Genomic DNA, 27833 nt, shown 5'->3' with positions numbered 1-27833 from the left:
TCGCCGGGCGCCGTAAACAAACACCGCCGGCGGCCGCGAAGCCGCGTCGGGGCCCTTAGCAACGGGCCTAGCCGCCGCCTTCCCTTAGCAACGGGCACGCGGCAGCATGGCGGACGAGCCTGGGGCCATCGGAGACCACCACCCTCGGGTGGCCGAGGTCAGCCAAGCGGTGTCCCGGCACCTCGACCGCCTGCAGGACGGGTCCCGGCAGTCCCGCTTGCAGGGGCTGGCAGGCCTCCGCGCGGCGGTCCTGGAGCGGCCGCTGCCGCCGCCGGTGCTCCAGGAGGTGTTCGCCAAGGAGATGCTCCGGCCTCTGGCACGCTGCCTGGTGGCCGACCCGGCCGAGCGCTGCCGGGAGCTGGCGCTGGAGCTGACCCGCCACGGCGTGAGCCAGGGCAGCCGGCCGGAGCAGGCGCTGCCCTGCCTGGTGCCGGCGCTGACGCAGCGCCTGGGCCTCCCGCCGGGCGAAGGCGAGCCGTGCGAGGAGCTGCGCCTGGGCCTCCTGCAGCTGCTCAGCCTCCTGCTGCAGGCGTGCCGGGGAGACGCCCTGGCGCCTTACCTGCCCGAGCTGGTGCGCGCCCTGCGCAGCGCCCTCCTCGACCCGTATCCGCAGGCCAAGCGAGAGGGCTGCGCGGGAGCCGCCGCCTGCGCCAAGGCCATGCCAGGTGCGCGCAGGGGGGAGATGCGTGTGGGGTTGAGGAAGGGGCTGCCTGGTGGACTGGCGGGTGGGGAGGGTGCAGAGAAGAAGCCTGGCTTGGGGGGGGGGAGGAAAGGGGGCCAGGGCACTTTGAAGAACAGTGGAGAAAAGGTGTTTGTTCCCCCCCCAGCTGGAGTTGGGTTGCTATAGGTAAAGAAAAAAGGTAAAGGACCCCTGGACGGTTAAGTCCAGTCAAAAGCGACTATGGGGTTGCGGCGCTCATCTCGCTTTTAGGCCGAGGGAGCTGGCGTTTGTCCCGAGACAGCTTTCCGGGTCATGCGACCAGCATGACTATACTGCTTCTGGTGCAGCGGGATACCGTGACGTGAAACCAAAGCGCAAGGAAATGATGTTTACCTTTCCGCCGCAGCAGTACCTATTTATCTACTTGCACTGGCGTGCTTTCGAAGTGCTAGGTTGGCAGGAGCTGGGACAGAGCAACGGGAGCTCAACTCGTCATACGGATTTGAACCACCGACCTTCTGATCGGCAAGCCCAAGAGGCTCCGTGGTTTAGACCACAGCGCAAATTCATTCACAGAATCACAGATTTGTAGAGTTGGGGGAGATTGTACATCCAACCCCTACCATGCAGGAATCTTTCACCCAACGTGGGACTCCAAACTCAAGACCCTGATATGAAAAGTCTCGTGGTCCTGTTTCATTTAAAATAAATCTCAAAGCGGTTTACCAAAAGGTAAAACCGTAAAATCAAGAAATAAGAAACCTCAACCCTTCCTTAAAACATGCAAAAGTTAACCGGCTAAAATAGATTGAAATTACCTCAACTTTCTAAGTATCCAGGTACGCGCGGCTGCAACAGGAATGTTTATAGCAGGTGCCGAAAAAGAGTGTGGTGAAGGCAAGACCTGCTTGATCTCCATAGGCAAGGTGTTCCCAAGTGCAGGCGCTGCCACACAAAGTGTTTGAATTTGTAGTGCAGGTATTATATGACACCTGTGAAAGTGCCAGTTGTGCCAATCAAAGCAGTCAAGTGGGCACATGTGGGGGTAAGGCGATCTTTTAGGTAAACTGGTCACAAGTTGATAGGGGCTTCATCTACTGATAGTAACACCTTGAACTTGGCCCAGCAGCAAATCGGCAACCAGTGCAGATCTCTGAGCGTAGGTGTTATATGCTGACAAGGCCTTACTCCTTACTCCTGCTGCAGCATTCTAGACTAATTGCAGCTTCCAGATCAAGCATGAGGGAAGCCCTACACATCACTGTTCCTTCTCTTAGGACAAATGAAGTTGCATAAGAAAATGAGTCTCCTGGATTAGGCCCAGGGGCCCATCTGATCCACATCCTCTTCTCACAGTGGCAGTAGTACTCTGCTCAGCAGTGATCCCAGCGAATGGTGTTCAGAGGCATAATGCCACTTATAGTGGAGATGGAACAGGAGCCCTGTTTTTGGCCACTTCCATGCCATATGTTTCAAGCACATGGCTTCTCCCCCAAAAAGAATCCTGGGAACTCTGGTTTGTTCAGGGTGCTGGCAATTGTAGTTCTATTTCAGGGAAGCCATGTGCTTTAAATTAATATGGTGTGGATGTGATCCCCCTACCCACATTTGCACTTAGGGAAAGGGCCGCAGCTCCTTGGTAGAGCATCTGTTTGCATCTAGAAGGTCCCAGGTTCAGCCCCTGGTATCTCCTGGTAGAGCTGGGAAAGAACCCAGCCTAGAACCCTGGAGCATTGCTGCCAGTCAGTGTAGGCCAGGGGTTCCCAACTATGGGGACACATTTGGAAACGAGAAACTCCTGTGGGCACCACAGTACACACCTACAACTAAAACCTGCTATCAAACCTAATTTTGTATATGTGCCCTGGGGGTGGGGAGGACCCTGAGAGTGCCAGAGAAGGCATCTGTGGGCATATGTTAAGTGACCCCTCATGTGGCAAATAATACTGAGCTAGAGGACTGCTTCTGTATATAAGGCAACTACATCTTACTAAAAGACCACAGGAGAAGTGAAAACTTAACAGCCTGGGTTGCTTTTGTCTTTAAGAGCAGCAGACTGAAGAAGCCAAGTCATAGGTGGTGTCAGAAGAGGATGGGCAGTCACCCCCAAGAGACGTAAAATGTCCCCCCCCATGGCTAAACCAGTATGCTGGACCCTATCTGAAGGCAATTTGCACATATAAACTGGAAATCAAAATAATGCACTCATCTATGCTTACTTGAAGGTTAAAACATGATTTAAATCAATAACATTTATTCATAAGAAACATGTTTAAGACAAGAATGTTGATGTGAAATAGTTCTCTTATCAAAAATGTATGATAAAGCTCACCTTGGCCCCACTTTGACCTTTCTGTGACCTCCCATTTCCACTGCCCCCTGCAGAAAATACAGAAAAAGGCAGCTGAAATGAAATCTTCCAGTAAGATTAAGATTGCTGTTCTACCATTCCACAGCACCCTTACAGATTCATTGGAGGCTGTATATTGGTAGTGTCCAAGTCTTTGCTCAGCATTCTATTATAAAACAGTGCACACACCTAACTACACTACTTCACCAGGAGTAACATAATTTTTCTTTATTTTCTCTGCCAGATACCTTTCACCTGCAGTCAGAAAGTTTGATCAATCCCTTAATGCAAGCAATTTCCCATCAACACTATAGAGTCCGTGTTGCTGTCATTCAGGCTACAGGAGCAGTGATTCAGTATGGCAATGTGAAGTCTCTGGACGATGTGCTTTCTCACCTAGCCCAGCGGTGCTTTGATGAGATCCCACAGGTAACTTGGTTCTGGCTAAATTGTATTCCAAGCAGTTATTTCTTGAAGATACATGTGAGAGACCATATTTAATATTTAATTTTAGCACTGCAATCTTGGAACAGTTTTTCTCTTTAGTTTTTTGCTGTCAGATTTCCAAGACTGTTTTAAGATTTTCCTGTTTGAAATGAGGCTTTTATAACTAAATTTATGGAACACCAGTTTGCGTGTTATGATGAAGGATAAAGTAAAAGCCTGCCTGGGTTATATTTCTTTTTATTTCTTATTTATTTATTTAATTTATATACCACCCTTCATTCAAAGATCACAGGGTGGTTTACAGTATAAAACCACAAAAACACATAACATAATAACAAACAAACCCCTCCCCCTCCATCTCAAAGAACTTGCAGGGATGTATGAAGAAAGCTGAATCTTTATTTTTAAAAGAAGTTTAACAAAAACCTCAGGCTGCATGAGTTATGGGTTGCTGTTGTTTTTTTAAAAAAAAGTAGTACAATGATCTGTTTTTATATTTGATGGATGTAAATGTGTCATACATTGCTTTTAAATATTTCTAGGTTAGAGAGGCTGTTATCAGTGTCACTGGAGAGTGGCTACTGCACCTCCGGGATAGATACTCTTATTTTCACAAGTTAATTCCTCTGTTACTCAGTGGCCTTACTGACGAAATACATGAAAACAAGTAAGTAGAGCTCAGAATCCAGTTTATATAATTTATGCTCTATTTGGATGTTGCAGGTCATGTATTAAAATAGAGAGTGGGACCATGCTGTCTAGCTCTACAACTGAAATGGTGTGTTCGTCCATCGCTAATGTATGTGCATTGAAATGAATGAAGGTGGAAGCTGTATGCACAAAGGCTTCCAGTCAGAAAGTAACATTTACTGCTGTACGCAAAAGAGATCTGCTGACCCAAGGCTCAGAATACTTGCTTTCCTTCTGTGTCTCAAGCATCAGCCAAATGAAAACACATCCATGTACCTAAGGATCTCTCATTACTTGATGACTCTCAGCTGAATGCTTTTTTTTTTTACCTTTGCACTGAAAAGTATGTCCTTTGAGTTGAAATACCAATATGAAAGGTCAGTCTATTCTGAGGAATCTGTGATGGCTCATTCACACATGCAGATTGTCCTTTGACGCTACATTCAGTGACTGGCACATGTACCAAATTCCAGGGACCTTAGATATGCAGCTGTGGAGATTGCCTCAGAGAGTGATTTTTTTTAAAAAAAACAACAAAACCCCAACACTTTCAGATTTGCTGAAAAGGGATTTCGTTGTTTTTAAGTGACACACTTGTTAAACTTCTTTGTGTATGTTATATATAATGTGTGTTTTTGATGCCTTTGTTTTACACTTAGGGAACTGGCTCTAACTTATTGGAAGAAAGTAGGCTCGCAATGGGAAAAAGAAAACGAGAACGATATTAAAGATAAACTTGACTTCTATGTTGTGCCACCTTATTATCCTCCAGGATGTGAGTATAATGAAAAAATGTTCAGGGTGCAAATTTCTTGTCCCGTTATTATCTCCACAAGCCTGTAATGAGCAGCTATTTGATATGGCAGGTACAAAGCATCTCTTAATGAGAAAGTAAAATGCAAACATTTTGAAATATTTGGAAATTTAATGTGTTATTTTAAAATTTGAAATATTATAAAAAACAAAATGTTTGTCTATTAGATAATCTCTTTGTAGTTAGGGGTCATGTGATGATACTTAGAGTACTTAGTAGCTTTGGTAAGACTACTGTAATAATTTGAGGCATAACAGCCAAGCGGGTGCTAGAGGATAAATTGTTATGCAGCAGAGATAGCTGGTGAGTAATAACAAGCATTAAAGGATCTGTGTGAGACAATGTTCTTTGCAAAACAAGTGTAGATCACAAGGTTGGGCAATCCCCCAACTGCCTAGCTGAGCTGAGATTTTTCATGCATCGTGCCTTCTAACATCTTGTAATTGCATCTCCTGTGGAAAGATTTATGGACCTTTTTAGACAACTGACCTGATAATTTTTCAGTATATCTTTTAAGAAGTTCAAAACAGGTTTGTGGAATGGTTCTTGTTCTCTCTCCCTTTACTAAAGAATTGTACGAGGCAAGCTCTTACCTGGCTGTGACAACTTTAACAGTGGCCAGTCTTTTTGGCAAGCCTTTTGTGATGTAAGGTGAGGCCAAAGCATGAGCGATTGCTGCTTTCATGTGCACTGCAGTACATGAGAGGCTACTGCGCTCTGGTGTAATTTTAGTTTATTGAGCTGGGGACGAGCACACCTGCGACACCAAGGCAGGAGTATAGGAATAACCAGGGCTACAGGTCCTTCTACCTTTGCCCCAAATGACTGCAGCTTGTGCAACGTGTGGTGCCTGTGCTACAGGCTGACTGCTGATGATTTAACATGTTTAACAGACGTCTTCAATGATAGTAGCAAATGCTTCCTCATTTTACATTTGGGGCATTTTAAGAACTCCTAGACCTGGTGAAATCCATTAAAGTTTATTTTGGTGTTTTCTGTAAACAACCTGTTGGGGAAATATTTGGCACAGTTTATGGCACCTTTTCCCTTTTTTATTCAAGTTGTAAAGCACAATTGATTCGAAAATTCCAAATAAATAAATAAATACAAGAACAAATCCCTTTACCAAGTTACATAAAATACAGGCAACCCCATTTCTGCAGGGGTTACAAGACAGGGGCTTATGTACACATCACAGTGTGTGTTAGATCAAGGCAAGACGTACAGTCTAATCATGCCAGTGCCAACACATTATAAACACATTACGTTCCAAGGCACCAAGTTTAATCTCCAACATCCATGTAACAGGTATATTTCAGTATCTGCTTCTCTCTCTAACAGAAGCTAAATGGTTTCTGAAGAACTTCACCTCCAAAATGCAGACCACCCGTTTCCTTCCTCCCCCTGCTCCTGAATTTTTCTCTCTAACCCCAGTTTTTCTAGCTGCAAGCTAATGAACCTGACACCTCTGCCTCAGTGTGCTTTGATCTCCCGTTGACAGAGATTGCAGGTCAGGGTGAAAAGCAAAGAAGGAACTGAAAGCCATCCTGACAATAGGGCGACTTTCCACTGAGAAGAAGAAGAAAGCATTGCCTTAGGATAGGGGTGCAGACAGGTTAGGAAAAGGTAGGGGGCAGCGGAGAAGCCTTTGACAGGAGTGAGATATGCGGATGAAATAGCTGCATTTGTGCATCAGAAATGAAGGGAACTGTTGAAAAGGACCAGTCAAAAATCATTGGGGGGTGAGGGGGGGGGAGATGCCTCTGGTCAAATGGGATGCCACTCTCTATCTTTGTCTTCTCAGGCAGGATTTCTGAATTTGACCTCTTTGTTTTTCTGCTGTCAATTTCCATAATCCAAATGCTCTCTTCCATGACAAAAAGAAGCCTTAGTTCAGAGTGCCTTTGAAGATCCTTCCCTTTAAGTAGGTGCTTCACAAACACTTCTGTGTTCTGCATCCTGTTTAAGTTTTACATCAGGGGTTTTTTATTATTTGTACAGCCACACAAGTAGAGGGCCTCATGCAAACTGCAGTATGCTTGAGGGCTTTCTTTTGTGAGAGTCTGCTCCTTCAGTCAATTCCATTTTACCAACAACCCTCCTCCTATTAGCATTGTCTTCATTTATCTTTATTTCAGAACTGCACCTCTGTGTTTTCTTTTTTTAAAAAATAAAATGTTCAAAGTGGTGCACAATACATACTAATAAAAAAACGAGAAGACCTTTTGAAATACAGTTCATTTAAAAACTCAAAGCTGCAAAATTGAAAAAAATTGAAGCAAGCATCAAGCAATAAAAATAAATAGATGAGAAAATACCCTGAAATAAATAAAATGGCCTATGTAAGAGTTCTCTGCAGATCAGATAACAAAGTGTTGTTTCTTAAAAGCTTGGGCAGATTAAAAAGGACATGGTATCTAAAAATTTAAAAGGGAAGTGCTGGACGGATCATTCAGTCAGGAGGGGAAACTGCATGAGCATTGGTGCCACCACCAAATAAGCCCCTGTCTCTGGTTGCCATCCACCTCTCCTGTGAAGGTGGGATACTCAACCTCTGAAGAGGATCTTAATATTTGAATGGAGTGCTGGGCTGTAGCAGTTTATATTATAAGAAATAAAGTATCCCATTGCCCATTTCTTAGGGCCATGCTTGTGTCTTTTACATCTGGATAGTGAATGACACCTCATTAGTCTTGAATTGCCTATAGCTGCTGTTCACAGTTCATGCCAGACTGCCAAAAGAATGTTATGTCCACCCATCAAGAGTGTCCAGCCAAATCGCAGGCTGTTTCGATAGAGCTGACTTGTTAGCTCTGTTAGCAAAGGTAATTAAAACTATACATCCTACAAAACAGACAGATATCAGGAAAAGGTTTTTAAAATCGTACTGGCAGTGTTGGAAAAGAGCAACAACAGCAACATCCTGAGAAAGAATAAAGCCATATTCTGAGGTTTCTGAATCAAACACCAGAGCAGTTTTGCGGGACGGGGGAGGGGGTAGGACATTGGAGAGATCCTTTTCAGGGTTTTGCAATGGAAAAAGTCAGAAAAGTGAGCAATAAGGTGCATCTGGAGCATTTTAAAAAATCACATTAGGGATATTTGTAGACCTATTTACATATATAAGGGTGCTGGCTAAGGTTCATATTTTTCCGCATGTATGCAGAAGGCTGCATATAAACTGGAGGTTCATGTGTACTTTTTTAGGTGCCCTTTCTGTGATACCTTTTATCATGACTGGTCCAAATAGGGCTGCTGTGGTCACGGCACTTGCAGGTCATCTCTTTTCTATGTACCACCACTTTCCAATACTACTTTGTCCATGCAAATAGTTGGGTGTGCAGGTAGAAGGTTTGGTAACAGCACCACCTATGTGAGCTGACCCTTTCTTTTTGTGAGATTACAGTATTTCATTTCCTTTTGATGCATTCGCAAACAAAATGTGCTTAGTGCTTTGGGTATAGCTTGCGTACTCTAGTTCCATTGTAGGCATACCTGTTGTGACTCAAGAACTTAAAAACATACAGCTGTTTCACAGGCCTTTCCCTAACCCTGAATTCTCTCTCTCTCTTTTTTCTTTAATTTTTTTCTTTCACTCTAGTGACTCGTCCAGATCTGGGATGTCGGGAGCTGGTGATCAGAAACATCTTCAAAATACTTCCTGGTCTCTGCCATGATATAACTGACTGGGTTGAGGGCACCAGAATAAAGGCATCACAGCTTCTGGTTATATTATTGCAACATGTAGAGGACCACATCACACAGCACATGGAACTCCTCCTTAGAACTCTGTACCGGGTGTGCTCAGATGAGGAAAGTAATGTGACTAGGAATGTAAGTCTGCAAATTTCAAATTCACCCCCTTTGTGAAACACGGTTTCCAGAAAGATTTCTGCTCCTCTGGGCTGACAGAGACCTGGTTTAGCATGTTAACGGACTTGTCTTTGGTAAAACTAAAAAGTTGGCTTAATGTTACACACTTCATAAATATTCTAAAAGTTTTCCTAATAGCTAAATAGCTGTGTGTGGTTTAAACGTTAGGTTCAAACAAATTCAAAGCTTTACTTGGAACATTTATTGGAACATTTGTAAATATTTTAAGAGATAACTCAGTAGCACAGATTTCCCTTGCATTGTTTAGATTATGAGAGGGGAGGACAGGACTGTTTATACTAATTTTAGCATTCCTGAAATGCTGCAGTGCATAAATATATTTGTTTCCTAGGAAAAGAAGTTAATTATTATAATTTTTATTTTAGATTTGACTAATACCGTATCCATTCAAATTTGATTTGATTGTGTCCATTCGTTTAGTTATTGATTTGTTTTTATGATAGGAATCATAAAAGTGAAAAAAAATTCCATGGAGAAATCCAGCTGGAAATTTTCTGGAAACGGTTTTTTTTCTTTCCATTTTAGTAAATTCTCTGCAGAGACCTTTTCACCACACATAACTGTGCTCCATGGTTGTTAACCATAGTAAACCTAGCACAACCAAGTCCTAGATATTTTTCTTCCTGCATGCTACGCAATTTTTTTGAACGTGTGGGAGACAGTCCAGGATGGTAATCCACTTGTGGATCATCCTTGCTAGATCAGGGCAGATAGGAAACTTATACAGGCACTCATAAACTAAATGTATATCTCTTCGATTATACAGATCAATGGTGAGATTGTTCCAAGTATCACCTGTGGTGAGGGCCAAGTGAAAGCATTAACAGCCTCTTAAAAATCATAAGCAGGAGATTAAAGTGTAAATGCTTGGGGGGATAAATTCCATTTTAAAACTATGTGCAGTTCATGCCCTTTCTAGTTAATTTCACGTTATCTTTTTCTCCCTCTTTCTGCTGCATAATCCTCCCACAATATTAAAGTATGTGTGTTCCATGTGATACCTTTAATCGGTGTTCAGACATGGCAAGTTTAGGCTTCCTTCCTGCTGTTTTCCTTTGTCTTTGTGGAAGCAATAATTAATCCACTTTATTATTTGCAGTAGGTGCCATTTAAAACCCAACCTTAAGAAAGTTTGCATGCTTATTTAGCAGCACAGCATGTGAACAGTAAAAAAGACACTCCTAGGGGTAAAAATAATGCTTAAGGATCTTCTTTCCCATTTCATAATGTTAGTAAAACTTGCAAGCAAAACTATAAATGATAATGTTGATGAAGAGAATATTGCATTTTTGTCCATTTCTGAAAAATCAATAAGCGAATTGGATTTGAATGGCTACTCATTTGTCGTGTTCCAAAGCTCGTGTGTGCAGGAATGGCATAGAGAAAAAGTCTATCAATGGCTGCTAGTCATGATGGCTGTATTGAACCTCTGGGATTCAAAGGCAGTATGTCTGTCAGTATCAGTTGCTGGGAGAAGCAACAGGAAAAGGCAACTCTTTTTGTGTCCTGCCCAAGGGCTTCCCCAAGGCATCACTTTGGCCTCTGTGGGGATTCTGGTCTTATCTAGTAGGCTTCTTCTTTCGTTCTTAGGATTTGCCATTCTTCCTCGCTAAAAAGTAAAAAGTTGGGCTCAATTTGAGGCAACACCCCAAACCATTGTTAAGGAAGCTTACTATGGTGTGGCATGGTATCTGAATGGACAGATCGTGGTTTGTTACTAGCCAGTAAACCAGAATGTGAAAGGATGGCTTACAGTAGGTTTGTAAGCCATCAATATGCTATTTGGCATGATGCCTGTTTGAGGGGTTGGTGCTGAAAGAAGGCATCTGAGCACTTGTTTTGAGCTTTTTGATACATGTCAAGAAAACTTTGTCATCCATAAAATTATGAGTGAAAGAGTGGAAAGGCCTACAAGGCAATTTCTGAAGCATTTTTTTAAAAATGAGCAAAGGCAAACAAGCTGGTGTCCTCGGTTTTTGTTTTTAAAATGGCCACGTTGAATTTGTTTGGTCCTTTGCCTCTCATAATCTGGGCAACGTGTTTGTGTTCCCTTTCATAGTGTGTGAATGCAGCGGAGCTGATTGGCGCCTTTGTCAGCCCAGCGGTATCTCTGAAGTTAATCACGTCTGACCTCAAAAAAGTGCCTATGCCATCCTACCTCATGGTTCTAGCGGCAGTTATAAGGGGTTCGCCAAGGAAAGTCTTGCAGCCTCATTTGGTGGACCTTGCCAGCACACTGGACTGCCCTGAAATAAGACAGCGGTCTGAAGAGGTAAGGAGAATGCAAAATAAGCTGCAATTATAGACAGTATCCAGATCCTGTAAGTCTTTTAAGTCTTGTCTCAGATAGTTCCTTAGGCTTGATGCATTGCATTGCATTGCATTGCATTGCATTGCATTACATACCGCCCTTCATCCGCAACCATTTTTAGGGCAGCTTTGGTAACAGTAATCAGAATCATCGAGTTGGAAGGGACCCCTGGGGTCATCTAGTCCAACCCTAGTCCAATCTCAGCTAAAGCATCCATGACAGATGGCCATCTAACCTCTGCTTAAAAACCTCCAATGAAGGAGAGTCCACAACATCCCAAGGGATTTTGTTACACTGTCAAAGAGCTCTTACTGTCTGAAAGTTATTCCTGATGTTTAGGAGGAACTTGTAACTTGAATCCATTGGTTCAGGGCCTAGCCTCTGGAGCAGGAGAAAGCAAACTGGTTCCCTCTTTCGTGTGACGGCCCTTTAGATATCTGAAGATGGCTATCATATCTCCTCTCAGCCGCCTCTTTCCCAAGCTAAACATACCCAGCTCCTTCAACCGTTCTTCATAAGGCTTGAGACCCTTGATCATCTTGGTTGCCCTCCCTTGCACACATTCAGCTTATCAATATCTTTCTTAAATTGTGGCATCCAGAACTGGAGACAGTACTCCAGGTGTGGTCCGACCAAGGAAGAACAGAGCATAACTATTACTTCCCATGATCGGGAAACTATACTTCGGTTGATGCTGCCTAGAACAGCATTAGCTTTTTTTGCTGCTGCATCACACTCATGATTCATGTTAAGCTTGGGGTCCACTAAGACCCCTAGGTCCTTTTCAGATAATGATTGTTTCCTGTTGTGTTTACATGGCCTTTGGCCACAGTGATTAGCATAGTTGTAACTATGGGAGAATACAGGCTTTCATGGCCACCATGAAACAACGTGGATATGGCCATGTGACTTAAGGCAGAGCAATACGAAAACGTCAACAATTGCCTTGTGGAAGCATTTCCTTTCTGTTTGTATTTGGTAGGTCTTTTACATGGAGCAGCTGCTTTGCTGTGTGGAAGCGCTCATTGATGTATGCCAAGAGGACTGTAAAGAAGTAAGCCTTCAGCTAACGAAGGTTTTGGTAACGATAACAGCAATCCCAACTTCTGGACCCTTGCATGTGAAGGTAACCTTGACAGAACCACTGCTGTATGGTCCTGTGTTTTGATTTTGTTTGGTTCCTTAAGTCAAATGCCATTGAACTTACTGGTTCTTTCCAGGTGTGGCATCTTCAGACGCTCGCAATTGAGCAGCAAAGACTAAAAATAAAGCAGTCTGAAAAATAGAAAAATAAAAATTACTGCCCGAAAATGTACTAAGCTTGTGGTCAGCATGGTTAAGCCTGTGCACCATATTTGGCTTGCCAAAGCTGGCCCTTTATCCTCAGGACGTTGAACCGGTCGTCATCCAGGTGTTGTTGGATTCTACCTACCATCAGCACCTACCAGCATAACAAATGGTCATGAATGACAGGAGTTACACACCAGCATCATTTGGAAGGGTCTATAGGTTTCCCTGCTTTAGCGCACAAAGCTTTGTAGTGTCCCCAAGTGATGATACAACAGAAAAAGCAGAGCTGCCTTACACCAAATTCTATCAGTGGTACAATTTGGTTTTATCTAACTGATGGCAGCTCTCCAAGATCCTCAGCAGGGCCTTTCCCAAACTGGCTACCTAAAATCCCTGTAGTGGAGGTTTCAGGGATTGAATTGGGGAATGTTCTGCATGCGAATTGTGTGCTCTATCACCAAGCTGTGTCCTTTCCTATAAGCCACCAGACAAAAAGCTGAAAACCAAGACCTTTTTAATTACCCTCACTAATTATGCAGTGTACCATGTTTCACGGCAGGATTTCAGAGTACTATCTGAGCTTCATTATAAAACCTTTATTTGGAACTTCCCCGAAGGGAAAAGATTATCCATAAAGAAGTGGTCTCAAAGGATGGATTTGTTTTAATCTCTTGGAGCTAGCATCGTGGAAAAAAAGACCCAAGCGTGTGGTTTTTTTTGCAAATGCTGCAGAAGGGGTGATCTTAGCTAAAAAATAAGAGGGGGGGGGGGAGCAACCACAAACCTGCAAGTCAGAGCAAACCCAAAATATACTTTGTACCGGGAATACATTAGGTATTCTTCAGCCTAAGGTTATGCATTCTCTCAAAACCGTAAAGAAATCAGCTGCTAATGATACTAGTCTTTTTTGTGCCAATTGCGATAACTCAGAATATGTTTTTTTAAAAAGTTTTCTTTCTGTACTTAGTCAAAGGATACAGCAATGTCTTTTCGGTAGCTGCCCTTTTCACCTCCACACCCATCCTAAGTTTAAAAATGTTTCAGTCATTATTTAAAATCGGAGGCAACAGCCAAAGATGCCTTTGATAAAGGCTGGCCTTTTTTCCTCCTGATGGCTATCTCCGAACCATAAATCACTTTCTTCCCAAGTCGGATGCCAAATAAATCAGGCCGCCATCTTTTCATAGTAGCTCTTTGGTGGCCCAAGCAAGCTTTGTTGCCAGACTTGTTTCTTCATTTACTTCTTCACTTACTTCTTCATAATGACTGTTTTACTTCCTGTACTGTTGCTCTAGGCATGATAATCTCAGCTGGTATTTATGGCCCTTGTCACTGACAAGCAACTTCCAAAAAAGTCATAATTTTGAAAGTTGGTTTCAAAACTGTAAATGTAATGCACCTTAATTTTGCATTAATTTATACACAAAAGCTAGAAAGAATACTTAGAGGTATGGAGTCACGACGCTTGTACAAAGTCACAGGAATCTCGTTTTTCAGTGTGGGGGGCCTGTTTGGTGTATTTTAAAAGAATAAATTCCTGAACAACATGATTTTGAAGGAAAATGGGTTGTCTAGACAAGTTGGAAGAAAATGTTCAGTGCTGATAGCATCCAAATAGATGTCCTTTGAGAAAATTGAGCCTTTTCCTGGTGAACAGTACATTCATTGAACCTTAAGAACCTCACCTTTCTGCTTAACATCTTTTCTCTCTTTTTTTGAGAAAATCCTGAAAATGGATGACGCATACTTTATTATCCAAGCAGTGCTCCCCAGGTATAGTTGCTTTTACAGCCTGAAGCCAAGGCTCCCAGAGACAGGCAGATGTGCTCCGTTTGCTTAATGTTCCCAGTGCAAGACTAGTGCAGGGAAGAGAGGTCCTGGTTGTTGCAGGGGAACTGACTATCTAAAGAAGGAAGAAAGAAGTCAAAGTGGCAGTCGAATGGAGGAGGACAGGAATCTTAAGAAGTGATCAAAGCTGGAGCAGCAATCTAAGAAGAATTGACAGAGTGATTAAGCAGGGAGTTGGATATGGGGTTTTCTTTTGTTGTTACTGTAATATTTCTTACCTGCCCTTCGTTAGCAGGTCCCAAGGCAGGTTACAGCAATTTAGGCACACCAGAGTCGAGATGAGATATCAGAGCATATAAATGGGCTGCAGAAGGTTAGATTAAAAAAAAAAACAAAACAGTTGTGTCTTGAAGGCAGACAAACTGATCACTAGAAAAGGTGGCTGTTTAAAGGACCATTTCATGTGTGGCATGATCGGAAAAACAGCTAAACACTCTTTTTAGTCAGCTGGTTAAAAATAAATAAATCATGTTTTCAAGGCATCATTGTTTTTAACAGCCCGTTGTGTGAGGATTCACAGAGTGAGCTGGTTAAAACCAACACTTTCTAAACTCTCTCTCTCTCTCTCTCTCCCCCCCCCCCCAGTTAGAAGAGGCAATGGATTCATTGGCTCAAGTGCAGCACTTGGAGGGTGCAGTTGGCCTCTATCAACAACATATATCTCAACTTATGGAATGGGTATCCTTAACTCACGAGCGTTGGACCTGCTTCTCTCCAGAATTACTACAGTTTGATGTGATTGCCACTCATTCAGGTAATGTGGACTTAGCAGAGTTGGTATGAATGTGAACGATCATGGGAGAACACAATAATTCCAAAAGGAATGACGCCTCTAAAGTGATAGGGATAACATAGGCTTAATGCAAATACAGATTTCCCCACATTTTAATCATGATTAAGCGATCACTAGCAGCTGTGAGCTTCCTTCTCCCTTCGATTGTGCATATTTCCCTCTATCTTTTCTTTTGAAATTTTTCCATGGGGCAGTATTGCAACAGGACCGATGTTCATGCTAACCTTGGTTTGCTTCAAACTGGTGTTTGCAACCTCAGCTTGAAGTAGGTTCAAATATTCTGGCACATTGGAGTTTATGTTTCCCAGGCCTTGTCTTTGCAAAATCCAAAAGAAGATGTGTTTTGTTCTTTTTGGCTTTCTTCCATTTCAAGAGGGAAGAGTTTAATTTATTTAACAGCTTTTGTTTGTCTTCAGTGCTAAGCCTTTAGATGCAAGGTATACTATACTACTAATTCCTGCTAGTACAAAACACAGTGTTTCCACTTTTATTTTTTAGGCCCCACGATTGGCAAAGCTCTTCGGGATTTTATTCTCATTCTTAAAACATGTCTTCAGACATCTAGAGATCCCAGGATGCGTCTGAAACTATTCAGTACTTTATCCCAGTTGCTTCAGAAACCAAATGAGACGGTCAATTCTCAAGGGTAAGCACCATTCAGTTGCACATAATGGCATAAAGCATTATGTTCAGGGTAAGCTATTAGCTGATTTCACTCACTTTGTTTATCTCCTAGCATGGGCAACAAACCATGATCCTTGGCTTAGCATTATGTCCAAAATGGGATTGTGGCTTGCTTAACTCAAACCACGATTGGTAGGCCAAAAACAAAGCTAGCTTCAATTCATGATTTGTTCAGAGAGAGACAAACCAAAAGTCCAAAGTTTGTTGCTCTGGTTTGCATTGGGGGTGGGGGTGGGGGTGGGGAGTGAAATGGGTGCCATTTGTGCATTCACAACAAACTTTTAACTGGTTGACCATGACATGAGAACTCCAGCATTGCCATGTGGTTTGGTGCTCTGCGTGATGTGGTTAGTGTGTGATGTTGATAATGCCAAAGTTGCAGGTTCGATCCCCATATGGGACAGCTGCACGTTCCTGCATTGCAGGGGGGCTGACTAGAGATCCTTAGGGTCTCTTCCAACTCTGCAATTCTTTGGTTCCTTCATAATATAACACCTGTTCTCAGATGTTTCTATTCTCAACCTGTCTCATATATAGTCCCAGTTAAAGGAAGTTGTTATAGCGCACTGGCACAAATTGTATAAAAGCAATATAAGATGTTCCAATAGGCCAAGTCCAGAAATGGAAAAACCCAAAGGCACAATTCAAAGCTTACTGTAAACACATCTTCAATTATGCCCATAGTAACTCCAGCTTTCATTATGATTTTAGAACTGTACTCATGATCATGCATGCCTAGAAGCTTGTTGTGTAGAAAAGGGACTTCCTGAGTTTACAGGTCCTTGGATGGGAATTTTCCAGTAAGAGACCTTCCTTGTGTCTCTAGACACTTGCTTAAATCGTAGAAAGCATCTGTACTGTAGAGTGGATTTGACTGAAGAATGCTGTCCCTCCCCTGATCTATGAATTCCCACGATGTATGGCAATAACATGTTAAAATATTATTGCATAGTGAGATTTGATTTATTTCTGGCAGCAAATGTAGACAAGTGCTGAATGTATGATGGGGAAATGAGGGGGAACCCCTGAGGTAAATAAGGATTAAAGGGGTGGGGTTGGTTTTGGGGAAAAGGCAGGAGGCATTTTCAGAAGCTGCTTCTGCTACTCCCAACCTTATGCCATGCATTGGACATCCTCTGAATCTTCAAGTGCTTGGACTGGAGCCAGCCTGCAAGTCCCAACACCTGCCTAATCTCCTGGCAAGCAGCCATTTTTTGCATTGTAACCCTTGACATTCTGCAGCCTCGGGTGGAGGTTTTTTTTTGCGGGGGTGGGCGGGAGAAGGGAAGGAGGAATTCTGAGACACTCCAGAATAAAATGATGTCAGCGATTGTACATCAATCTTAGTAACCAAGCTGGCCCAAAGACAAAAATAGTTTAAATTGGACTTCTTCAGGCACACATAGAAAAATCCCTAAGGCTGTTGTTAATCTGGTAAAGTGGAGGCTAGGAAATCTTAAACAGAAGCTGTATTAACTGGATTACAAATGGTCATGGTCTCCCTACCCCTCTCTGAAGTAGAACCTGTACTTTCGGAACATTTAGAAACAAAAACAAAACTGCTTACTTTAAGAACATCCCATAAGCCAAATATAGCAGCATTTTTATGTAGGCTTGACAGTGGTTCTGTCCTTTCAACAGCTGTGGGACAGGCAAAAATAATTAAGCATAGCTACACTCACTACTGCCTCCGTACTGGAAAAAGCTGCACCTGTTGATTTTCCATGTTGAAGTTATTGTAACTGCAGTGCCTCTATGCCAAAAAAGCTATCTTTGCAACCTTGTTTTCATGAAACATTTTCTTAAAGTAATTCAGAGGATCTGCATGAAAGGAATAGCTATAGGAGCCAATCTATCGATTTTATGAGGGCTTAATTTAAAAATGAAGTATTATTTGAAGGCTGCATTTCAACTTCTTTCTTGGGGAGTGGGGTGGAGTTAAAGAGGCTTCATGTCTCTTATTCTAGTATCCTGCTTAAATCCCCCAAGATTTGCTGTTTTCAAGCACTATCTTGAAGCCTGTCTTTCCCTTTGCTCTTCTGGGGGTTCTCTTCATCCATTAACAAAGACAAATTGAAATCATGTGTTTTTGCATTATGGGTAAGCCATTCTCGGGGGAAGGGACATGATTTCTTCATGTTTTCACTGTTACAATCACAGTAATGGTGCTTTATTGATAATTACTAATATTGAGAGCAATTCAGGTCCCCAATAGGAAGAGAAGGGTGCAATTTAAGTCTCATTTTGAGCAAAAGACAGACACATTCCCATGTTGGAACAACTACCACATCTTTATAAGCAAGTGTGCACTTTCTTTTAACCATGCAATAGACTTTATTTTCTGGCAACTGTGTGTGTGAATGGTTCAAACTGACAGGTTGCAATGTACCTTGTTAAAGCTCTTGAGCAGATATCTCATTTTTCCGAACAATTTGGCAGTGCTATTCCTCTTTTGCCTCAAAGATATTAAATATAACACATTTCTAAATGCATTCGTCTTCGCAGAGAGCATTCCTTTGCCAGTGAGTAAGTGGCTCTGCTAAAACCCATCTTTTGTGTTTTTGACACATTTTATTTAAGGGATTAAAAGAAGCCATTACCAAAAACGTGAAGGTTCTCAGGGGTCATTTAGCATAGACCACCTCGGAGCCAAACACTGGTTTGAAATGACTTGATGGAGGAAATGGCTATATAGCTTTTAATAATACAATATAATACAATCAGTAATACATTTTTAAAAATAGAGGTGCATTCAGGCATGGTCACACGACCACCATGTTTGTTGGAGTTTATAGAAATTGTAGGGCATTGTGGCTCTTTGCCAATGGCAAGCTGGCTAGATGTTACACAGCTGTGTCATGTGTATGAATTTTTTTTTAATGTGGCCCATAGAAAAATATAATTAAGGTCTTTTTATGTGGCCCTTTGTCACATTTTTATGTGGCCCTTTGTCACATTTTTATGTGGCCCTTTGTCACAACAGTCAAAATAAAACATAACTAACACAATACAATCAATGCATTGTGGAGTCTTGGTAACATGCAAAAAACAATCCTGAATATTGCCATGAGGCACACATTTGGCCATTTCCCTCCAGGCAGCTGATGTGCACATTAGGTTCAAGCAATTTCTGCACGCCCATTTGGACCTTGAGTTGATTTTGATTTGAAGATGTAAATGCCCCGATCCTGCTTGGGAGACCTGTGCAGATATCATTTGCTGGTGGAAATCCAGTATGCGTTAGATTGTGTATCCACGTCAATTGCAATTCATCTGCATTGCATTGTTTTCAGTAGCATGCACATTTGAATGTGAATCCTCATTCTGGCTCAACTAGGCACATCTAAATGCCATTTAAAAAGAGCTAATGTTAGAATGGGATGAAAGCATGTTGAGCTGTTGGTTTTTATTTGAGCTTAGAGCTGTTTGCTGTCTTCACTACTAATTCTTAAATGCCACCTGCTGGAGGAAAAAATATACATAAGATTGGGAAATCTGTCTTGTGAGGGCCAACTAATAACTGTTGGTAGCCAGTAGCTGCTTGAAAATGCTACACATGTAGGCTCCCAACCCTTGGGTAATGCAGCCGGTACCATGTGGATAATCAGTCATTTTACACATCACTGCAAAAATGCTTTTCCAGTATTTGCCAAGGAACACGCAACATTTGATCATGCATAGGGCATCACTTGAGCATGACCACTGGGTGATAGGCAAGATGTCAACACGTAGGCGTATGGTTGCATAAATGAGCATTTAATATTAAAAGCTTTTGCTGTTTTCATAGTTTCAAAGTTCCCCAAGTGCTACACCAAAGGTATTGACCAGTATAGGTTGGCCCTTATCTGCTGCCATAGAAACATGGCAGGTCCCCATTCTGCTGCCATAGAAACATATCTGAATATCTGAAAAGTTATTCCTGATTCTGGCCTGTATCACAGAGGAATGTTGATGCTTGAGATTAAGTTCTGAGACAGGTAAATGCTCCATGGTTAGTTCATTGTTTGAGGTTGACAAGATGAATTTGTAACAAGTGTAACTTCTTGTATACTGGGGCTGTGGTCTTGCACGCTGCACTCGCCAACCCCTCTGCCATTGCCTCTCAGAGTGCCTCCATCCTTGCTTTCCTTAAACTTCTGTCATTTTTGTAAAAAACAACAACACTACTTTCCCCTCTCAGTGCTGCTCCCAAGCCATAGCGACTCTGTAGTGCAAGCGATCTTCACTTTTGCTCCCTTTCCCTGCCCTGACTTCATGGAAATCCAGGATTGTGATGCAGCAGGTGGGCTACACAACAACATTCTTACATTTTTATTATATAGAGAAACATTAAAAGCCTCTTCAAGTCAACTTGGAGTGGTTTGTTTCTGAGACACTAGAGTAAGGGGCCTGTTGGGATGACAAGGAACATACCTTGCAGAGCCTGAAGCTGAGAAAGATTTCTGCCTCTCCTCCTCCTGAAATGTTTATACAAAGTCCACTTACTTTCCCTCAAAAGAAATCTGAGTAATGAAGTATTGTTAACATACACTGTCATCATATTAGATTCATTCTTTTTCTTTTTCATGCTTCGTTCTTCCTGTTCTGGCTATCTTGTTTTCAAGACTGAAAATGTGCTTTTTCACCCTCCCAGTCATTCCATCACGTTCACACAAAGCTTCTTATTTTGCTGCTCTTTGTTCTTGGCTTCAGGCAGTTTTGTAACTACCTTGAGATCCTGATAAAAGACATCCTGGCTCCTAATCTGCAGTGGCAAGCTGGAAGAACAGCAGCTGCCATCCGCACGACTGCTGTATCATGCCTCTGGGCTCTTATTTACAGTGAACTGCTTTCACCAGAAGAGGTAAACGTCCCCCTCCTCCCCTGATATTCTGAATATTGTCATACAGAAATGCAAATCATCTCTGTCTTTCTATAAATCAAAGCTCTTGCCAAAATACAGGCTATGAAGACAAGTTTAGAATATGGGTTTAGCCTGAAAATTGATACTTGGGTAGCAAGCATTTTCTCATTAGGTCACTCCTAACATACATATTTTTGATGGCGGGGGAGGGATCTGCAATCAAAAAGGCAGAAATTCTGAAACTCTTCACTTGCAAACAGGGCAGCAGCTATTTGCAGGGGTGGGGAAGTATTATTAGAGAGCTGACCCCTTCTTTGAATGTCGAAGGCTTTGTTTTAAAATATGTAAATTTCTAGCCTGGAAGTCACATGCAGGCAATATTCTGTCCAATTGCTCAGTAAGAAGTAAATCTGCTTGCACCTTCCAGCATCCTGTCAAATGAGAGAGCAAAGGCACTGGGCTAAGTGGCAAGTGATTGGCCCTTATATTTAATTTTATTCAAATCCTTTAGCGAGTGACTTTAAATGCATTGCTACCTGTATTTAGAGCCTTGCTGTGTCCCACTGACTTCCAAAGTCCCCCTCCAGGGTCATTCCTTTCCCCCTCTTCCACCCTCACAGGTCTGTCTGCTTCACAAATAGTATTGATGAAATAATTTTAAAAGGTGGCCTTAGGTTTTATAATATTGGAGCTTTGCATTCGTATATTAAGCAACGCTATCTAAATCATAAAAATAAAGGGTTGGAGCTGGAATAAGTTAGTCACCCCTAGGTCCTATTGAAATGAATGTGAAAAGTGAGTAATAATTAACAAATGACACTGATTTTAATGGGAACTTGGTGCCACTAACATAGTCTGGATCCAGCCCATAGCTTTTAAAGAAAAAAAATGCCCAATGCTTGGATCAGTTTCTTTTAAAGTGGGCTTTAAAAGAGGATTAGACAAATTCAAGGGGTAAATACAGCAGCTATTGCCCAAATAGCTCAATCAAACTACTTTGGAGAAGCTATGCTGCTGAATATCAGTTGCTGTTGGCAACATCAGAAGACTATTGCCTTATGGCCCTTCTTGTGGGCTCCCAGGAGACTTCTGCTTGACCACCCAAGAAAGCAGTATGTTAGACTAGAGAATTTTTATCAGCTTTCCTTATATTCTTTTGCCATTTGCGTGATCTGGCACTGACTTGATCCTTGTCCTAAATGGTTTCTGCAAGCTGGTACATATCTTAACTGCGCTGCAGCAGAATAAAATTGAAACATGATACAGGAGCATGAAACGGTATGGAGGAGACCCCTGAACTGAACAAAGTGCGAGGAGAGTTATTAATTGGGAACCACACATGGTAACAGAGGTTTGTGTGGAAGATCTGGAGAATGAGAAGCTGCTACGCAACAAAAAAGGAGGCAGATGAAATAGTAGGCAATGGCTGTTCAAAGGTTTCGTACAACTTGGGAAAGGAGTAACACTAAGTATTATCTGCCCCTATCTCTGATGTAGAGTTTGTGCACGAACCCTAGCAATCCATATTTTTCTCTCTTTTGAGATTTGGGTGGTCTGTTACAAATGTAGTTTGACTTTTACTGTTTGTCTATATTTGGATATTGTGGCTGCTTATGGCCAAGACAATAAAACTCACTTGACTGAGAGACTAAACAGTTTGGAAGATAGCTCAGAAGATTCCTCTAGGGGAAATGCAAGGCATGCACATCCTTGCATTTATTAGAATGCAAATGTTCTTCTGCATACTTTACTCAAAAGCAGGCTGTGTAGTGTAGAGCATGGTTTGCACCCTAGTAGAATATGTGTCACACCAGTACTATAGCCATGGTCCTCTTTCTGCTTTTGCCTTAATATTTTTTAGAAATTGAAAAGCTAAAGGGTAGAGGGTATATTGGTTGCAAGATGGGGCTAAGGTGCGTCTTGGGTTGAAGACTCTTGGTTTAAGAGCTTAAATTTGAACATGAGCACCATCTTCTGGAATACTAAAGAAATGCTAACTTTAAATCATTCATCTCTCACTCCAGAAGTGTGCTGGTGGTGGCAGCCATGTCATATGTTCGTTGGAATTGCTTCCCTAGCCTTCAAAGCATGTGCCTAATCCCCTGAAATATTTCTATTGTGGTTTTAGAGAACTCTACTGTACCCCACGGAGCTGAAACGGCAGATACACAGAAAATGAAAAGGTCATGAGAACATGGCTGGGATCCAGAGGGTTCGGTGTGCATGTGCCCAGTGCGATTTCCCCCACTACCTTTCTCTGATGCCAATGCCATATCACAAACTGCTTTTGATAGTTTCAAAAGCAGTTTGCCACATCATAGTTTGATGAGTTCTCTATCTGTGTGTGTCTGTTTCTGTATAGGAAACCCAAACTCATCATAACCTCCTCTTAGGGCCAGGCAGTTCATATTTTCACCTAGCCATTTTTATTATATCTGCCATTAATTTAATTGAACAAGCCAAAAGGGTAAAGAGATCAAGAACAAGCTATGTGAATGCATGTTTTCTTTCAGGAGCAAATCCCCACACATCGAGCTGTTCACGGTGGTTAAAGGAAAAATCTGCTCAGTGAATGAGCCAAGACGACAATGCTTTTCTTAAGAGATTTACTTTATTAGCATCTGTCCCTGTCCTTGGCGTTTGCCTGTGTCCTGCAGTCGTCAGTGAATATAACAGAAATCAAACTGGTTGTAAATGCAGTCCCCTTTTCTTAAGCTGGCGGTTCATTTCCTTGGTTTCAGATGCTGAAAGTTGAAGATATTCTGATGCCCAAAATAGTTGCCACACTGGAAGAAGATTCCAAAATGACACGCTTAATGTCTTGTCGGATAATCAGCATTTTTCTAGACGGCTGCATAAAACAATTTGAACTCAGCAAAATTTATCCAGGTATGATAGCCATTGGTAGTGGTGGCCAATCTTTCTGACTTCTCTTGTTTGAGAATGTGCCCCTCAAGTTCACAGGTACAGGTGCATCCTCCTGCACCTTCTTATGTTTTACCTTCTAGCCTGCTAAACTGTGGAGCAGGAGAGTGCAAGACAGTCTGAGTGGAGTGGACCTGACTGGTTACCATAACCAGACCCATAGGCATGTACAGGTGTGAAGAGGCCCTCTTAGCCTCTGCTACTTGTGCCACCCATGTCACAGTTTGCCCATCTAGTTTACATGGTGTGTTTCTTTTAAATGACGTAAATACCCACAGTGTTAAAATTAATTTCAAATTTACATAATGACAGCTGACACAAGAACGCTAATTTCTTACAGCTCATCTTACTTTTGGGGAAGCTGAAAGTAGCACAGGTGGGGTTCCTGTATAGTTTCTCCCATAGGAGGCCTGGGCGGATTAGCTCCAGCAAGGTTTTTGCATCGTGTGGCTATGCCCTGAGCCACTTGCAGTTTGATGAGAGTCGGAGCAAGTGCTGCTGCATCTGCAAAAGCAGCTGCTGACCATTGCAGATTGAAATGGTGTAAAACGTGATCTCTGCGCAAACTTGTATGGAGAACAGAAACAAGTGGTTCACACATGTGAAGGTGCCCTTTTAAAGCAATGACTCTGTTGGGCTATATTTTTGAACATAACTGAGCCAAGAAAGGTGGGGGAGCAATGTAATCTGCTAACCATAGGCAACAATTGTGGTTTTGCTGGGAAGGGCAGATCAGTATGAAGAGGAGCAATTGGGAAACCTGTGCCCCCTCAAATATTGTTAAGCTCTGTTTCTCATCAGCCACAGGCAGCATGGTCAGCAGTTGAGGATGTGAGTCTAACAGAGCCTGGAGGTGCACAACAGGTTCCCATACTTGGCATAGAATCTCCTTACCTTTTTGTTTTTATTCAGGAAGTCAATTGAAGAAAATAAAGACATTTTTACTTTGCTTTATTGTGTTAATTTTATTGTATGGAATGTTTTTAATTGGTGTGTGTGTGTGTGTGTGAGAGAGAGAGAGAGAGAGGGGGGGGGGGAGAGACTACTAGATCCTAGTCAGCAGAGTGTAAATTTTAGGAACAAAATAAGTCCCCCATCTCTTTGCAACATAATTTCCATTTGTTACTGAATATGGCATAGTGTCCATATAGTAAACTTTTGGTGCTGTTTTATCATTTTTCAGAACTCCTAAAGCGTTTGGATGATTCATCGCATGAGGTCCGACTAGCAGCTGCCAATGCCTTGCTCAGCTGGTTCAAATGTATAAACAATGACGAAAAGAAAGCCCTATTAAAAACCAACATTGAGTTCCTGTATCAAGAACTGTTGGTTCACCTGGATGACCCTGACCAGAATATCCAGTCTGCTGTTTTAGGTAAGCCTTGAATGAGCTGTTGCTTTGATGTTTTTTAAGAAGTTGGATTAAGCACCTATTTTCTGGGGCAGTAGTACCTGTGATACCAAATGAGGGTCAGAAAAGAGAGAGAGTTGCTTGATCTTTCTGGGTGGAGGAGAGTGCTCTGGCAATGTGAAGTATCTTAAGTGCTTGTGGGAAATCATGTTCTGTGTGAAAGGTAGTCAGCTTTGAGAAGGTAAGGTGCTTGCTAGGGCAGCAATTAATAATAATAATAATAATAATAATAATAATAATAATAATTTTTTATTTATACCCCGCCCTCCCCAGCCAAGGCCGGGCTCAGAGCGGCTTACAAGCAATAATAAAAACAAGGTGAATGATTACAACTTAAAAACAAAAATAAATTACAACATTAAAATAATGGAACATTAAAATATTAAAATGTAGCCTCATTGCAGGAGGAAAAGAAAAAAGAAAAGGGGGGGGGAGGGAAGGGACTTGGAAGGAACCGGAGAGGAAGGGATGAAGGAGGTTGTCTTTCCAAAGGCACAGATATACGAATCCTGCTTATACTAAATCCCATGAGAAGTAATTTCTGAATAAATGTACACATGGATGCCTTAGTTTGGCTAATGAGGTAGGTGGGAAGAACTCTGTAAAATAAGAGTTTACACTTTCCTTGTAGATCTAGACTAAACTCTCTAATGTCCCTTTTTATTTGTTTGACTTGTCTGTGTTAGGAGTAGCTTCACCAATTGTTGTGGAAGGTTTTATTACTGCTGTTGAGAAAATAATTTTTCCAAGCTTGCAATCTTTGTCTTTCATAATCTACCCACCACATGATTGGTTTATCTTATTAAGACCTGTGCAAAATGTCATTTTAACTTGCTTGACACTGACTACAGGTTTTACCAAGCACTGTGTCTGTGACTGAAGCATGCAACTTTGGGCTCAAATTACACTGAGCTCTTCTTGCAGGTGCACCAATGCATTAATACAGCAAGACTTTCCTCCATTTCAGTGGAGGAAGCAGCTCCTTTGCACAAAATATTCAAATTTGCATTAGTGTGTATATGGGGCTCTTAAATGTGCCGGCTGCATAAAAACAAACAGGAATCCATGGAGGCATCATTTTTTCCTGAAAAAACCCCAGGAGAATTTTGGGGGGGTTTGCAGCACAGGGAGAAACAATGAAAATACTTAAAGTTCATGTGCTTTTAAAAGTTTTGTATTTATATTTGGTATGATCAGCTTCATATTGTTTCTGAAAAAAATGCATGCTTTCTAAGCTAAGAAGGCTCCTGTGTTTTTGGCAAACAGTAGGAAGTTTTTGGTAACTGTATATAAACTTGTGTTTTGCAGATATTTTGAAAGAAGGAGGTGTTCTCTATCCAGATAGCTTGGCAAAAGAAATTGAAGCAGTTGTGCGCAAACATCGCTCTCCAGCCTACTGTGATCAGTTGCTGCTGCACATTGAATCAACGGGCTGGAGATACTCAGAATCATAAATGCCTTTGTGGGCTGTGACTTCTTATTTGTACCATACAATGTTGATACTTCAATAAATGGAGAAGTTTCAGCTGCCACATACTGACATTCATGCAGATATAAATAAAAACTCTTACAGGCAAAATATTTTTAACTTTTTTAACAGAAAAAAACCTTGAAAAGACAAATGTGTGAATAAGAGTTACATTGTTTTTCATATTGTTGCAAATCCCACATCTAACATCTCTGCAGTGAACTTTAGACCACTGAATGATGTTACAATGTGTTTCTCAGCTGTGTATTATACAAGTTACCTGCATATTGTAAGATCTGTATGACACAAAATCTCTATGACACAGAATGAAGATCTGGAGACATTTAAAGGTTTACCAAGCAGCAGAATTCAAATCTATTTTTGACCTTGGTAGTTTTTTAAAAGTATTGCTATTGGACCTCTCAAGTGTGAAGCATTTAGACCCCGACCTAGACACTCATCACTGCAAGGAGGAGTGGCTGTCTTCATTTGAATTAAGACTGGATGTGTCTGGCCATGACAACATGCATACATTGCGGGAAGAGCAAGAAAGTGCAATCTCCTTTCATTTAAATTTATGTTACCGCATTTCCGGTAATGTAAATACCCAATATCCTGGGCATGTATCATTATACTGCTTTGGATTACTATGTGATGAGTGTGTTATTTGAGGAGTCTTAACTATAGATGGGTTTTGGTAAGGAATGAATGAATTATAGATAATAATTAAATTATTTGCATTTCTCTCTGGATATTCATTACAGTTTGGTTTGTTGCAATTTTTCTTTTGTTCCATGTCTAAGTGCCTTTATTAAATGAACCAGTTTTTCCTTTATTGGTTGGGCTGCAAGTAACTGAACTCCCATTGCAAATAACTGATTTCTCATGTTAGCTTACAGTGCCCAGTTTTGGTGACATGTTTAATGTATGTCATTTGGTTTTTTGATACTTTATCATAAAATGCATCACATGTGTCCATATTTGTGTGTGTGTGTGTATAAGTCAAGTGACTGGCAAAACAGAAAAGAGGCTTAACATTCTACAGTTAAATATATTAGCATCTGCCTTTGTCTTCACTAAAGGCTCCTGAGCAAACAGCATTCATGAGGCAAGGGCATGTGGCCTGTTGTGGATATGAAACTGGTTAAAGAGAGGGGAGACAATGTTCACAGTTGATGAAAATAAGTAACCCAGAAGCTGTATTTAACTTCTAAATTATCTGAAGCAAGGGATGAGTGATGAGGTAACTAAATATCATATTCACTATCAGAAGGCATGGGCAGGGGAGATGTATTTGCATGGCACTAAAGAGATGTCCACAATGGGGCTAGGCAGACCTCACCATATCATTGTGTGCGGGTATGTATTTATTGTTGAGCCCCACTAGCAAAAATATTTTCAAAG

At 41.7% G+C, this 27833-nt stretch overlaps 1 protein-coding gene and 2 long non-coding RNA genes across 3 annotated transcripts in view; 1 reads left to right on the top strand and 2 right to left on the bottom strand.

The window, feature by feature from the left end:
- Window positions 1–27833, bottom strand: part of LOC309519154 — a 155484-nt gene that overhangs the window by 124148 nt on the left and 3503 nt on the right. The gene's annotated exons all lie outside the window — the stretch shown is intronic.
- Window positions 92–27409, top strand: DNAAF5 (dynein axonemal assembly factor 5). The gene is made up of 13 exons (XM_082199708.1): window positions 92–665; window positions 3256–3440; window positions 4001–4125; window positions 4808–4923; window positions 8564–8796; window positions 10916–11128; window positions 12150–12293; window positions 14891–15059; window positions 15597–15744; window positions 20475–20625; window positions 23367–23514; window positions 24734–24925; window positions 26270–27409. Exons 1-13 carry the CDS (start codon window positions 107–109, stop codon window positions 26413–26415), a joined length of 2529 nt encoding a protein of 842 aa, XP_082055834.1. The 5' UTR covers window positions 92–106; the 3' UTR covers window positions 26416–27409.
- Window positions 18465–20468, bottom strand: LOC309519200. Its single transcript, XR_014213748.1, has 2 exons — window positions 18738–20468; window positions 18465–18691 (listed from the first exon to the last, which is right to left on the bottom strand). It is a non-coding gene; the product is annotated as an uncharacterized lncRNA (long non-coding RNA).

Source organism: Podarcis vaucheri (assembly GCF_965113315.1).
Source record: "Podarcis vaucheri genome assembly, chromosome: 14".
NCBI lineage: Eukaryota > Metazoa > Chordata > Lepidosauria > Squamata > Lacertidae > Podarcis > Podarcis vaucheri.
The sequence above is the reverse complement of the archived record's forward strand: the minus strand, read 5'-3'. Positions and strand labels throughout refer to the sequence as shown.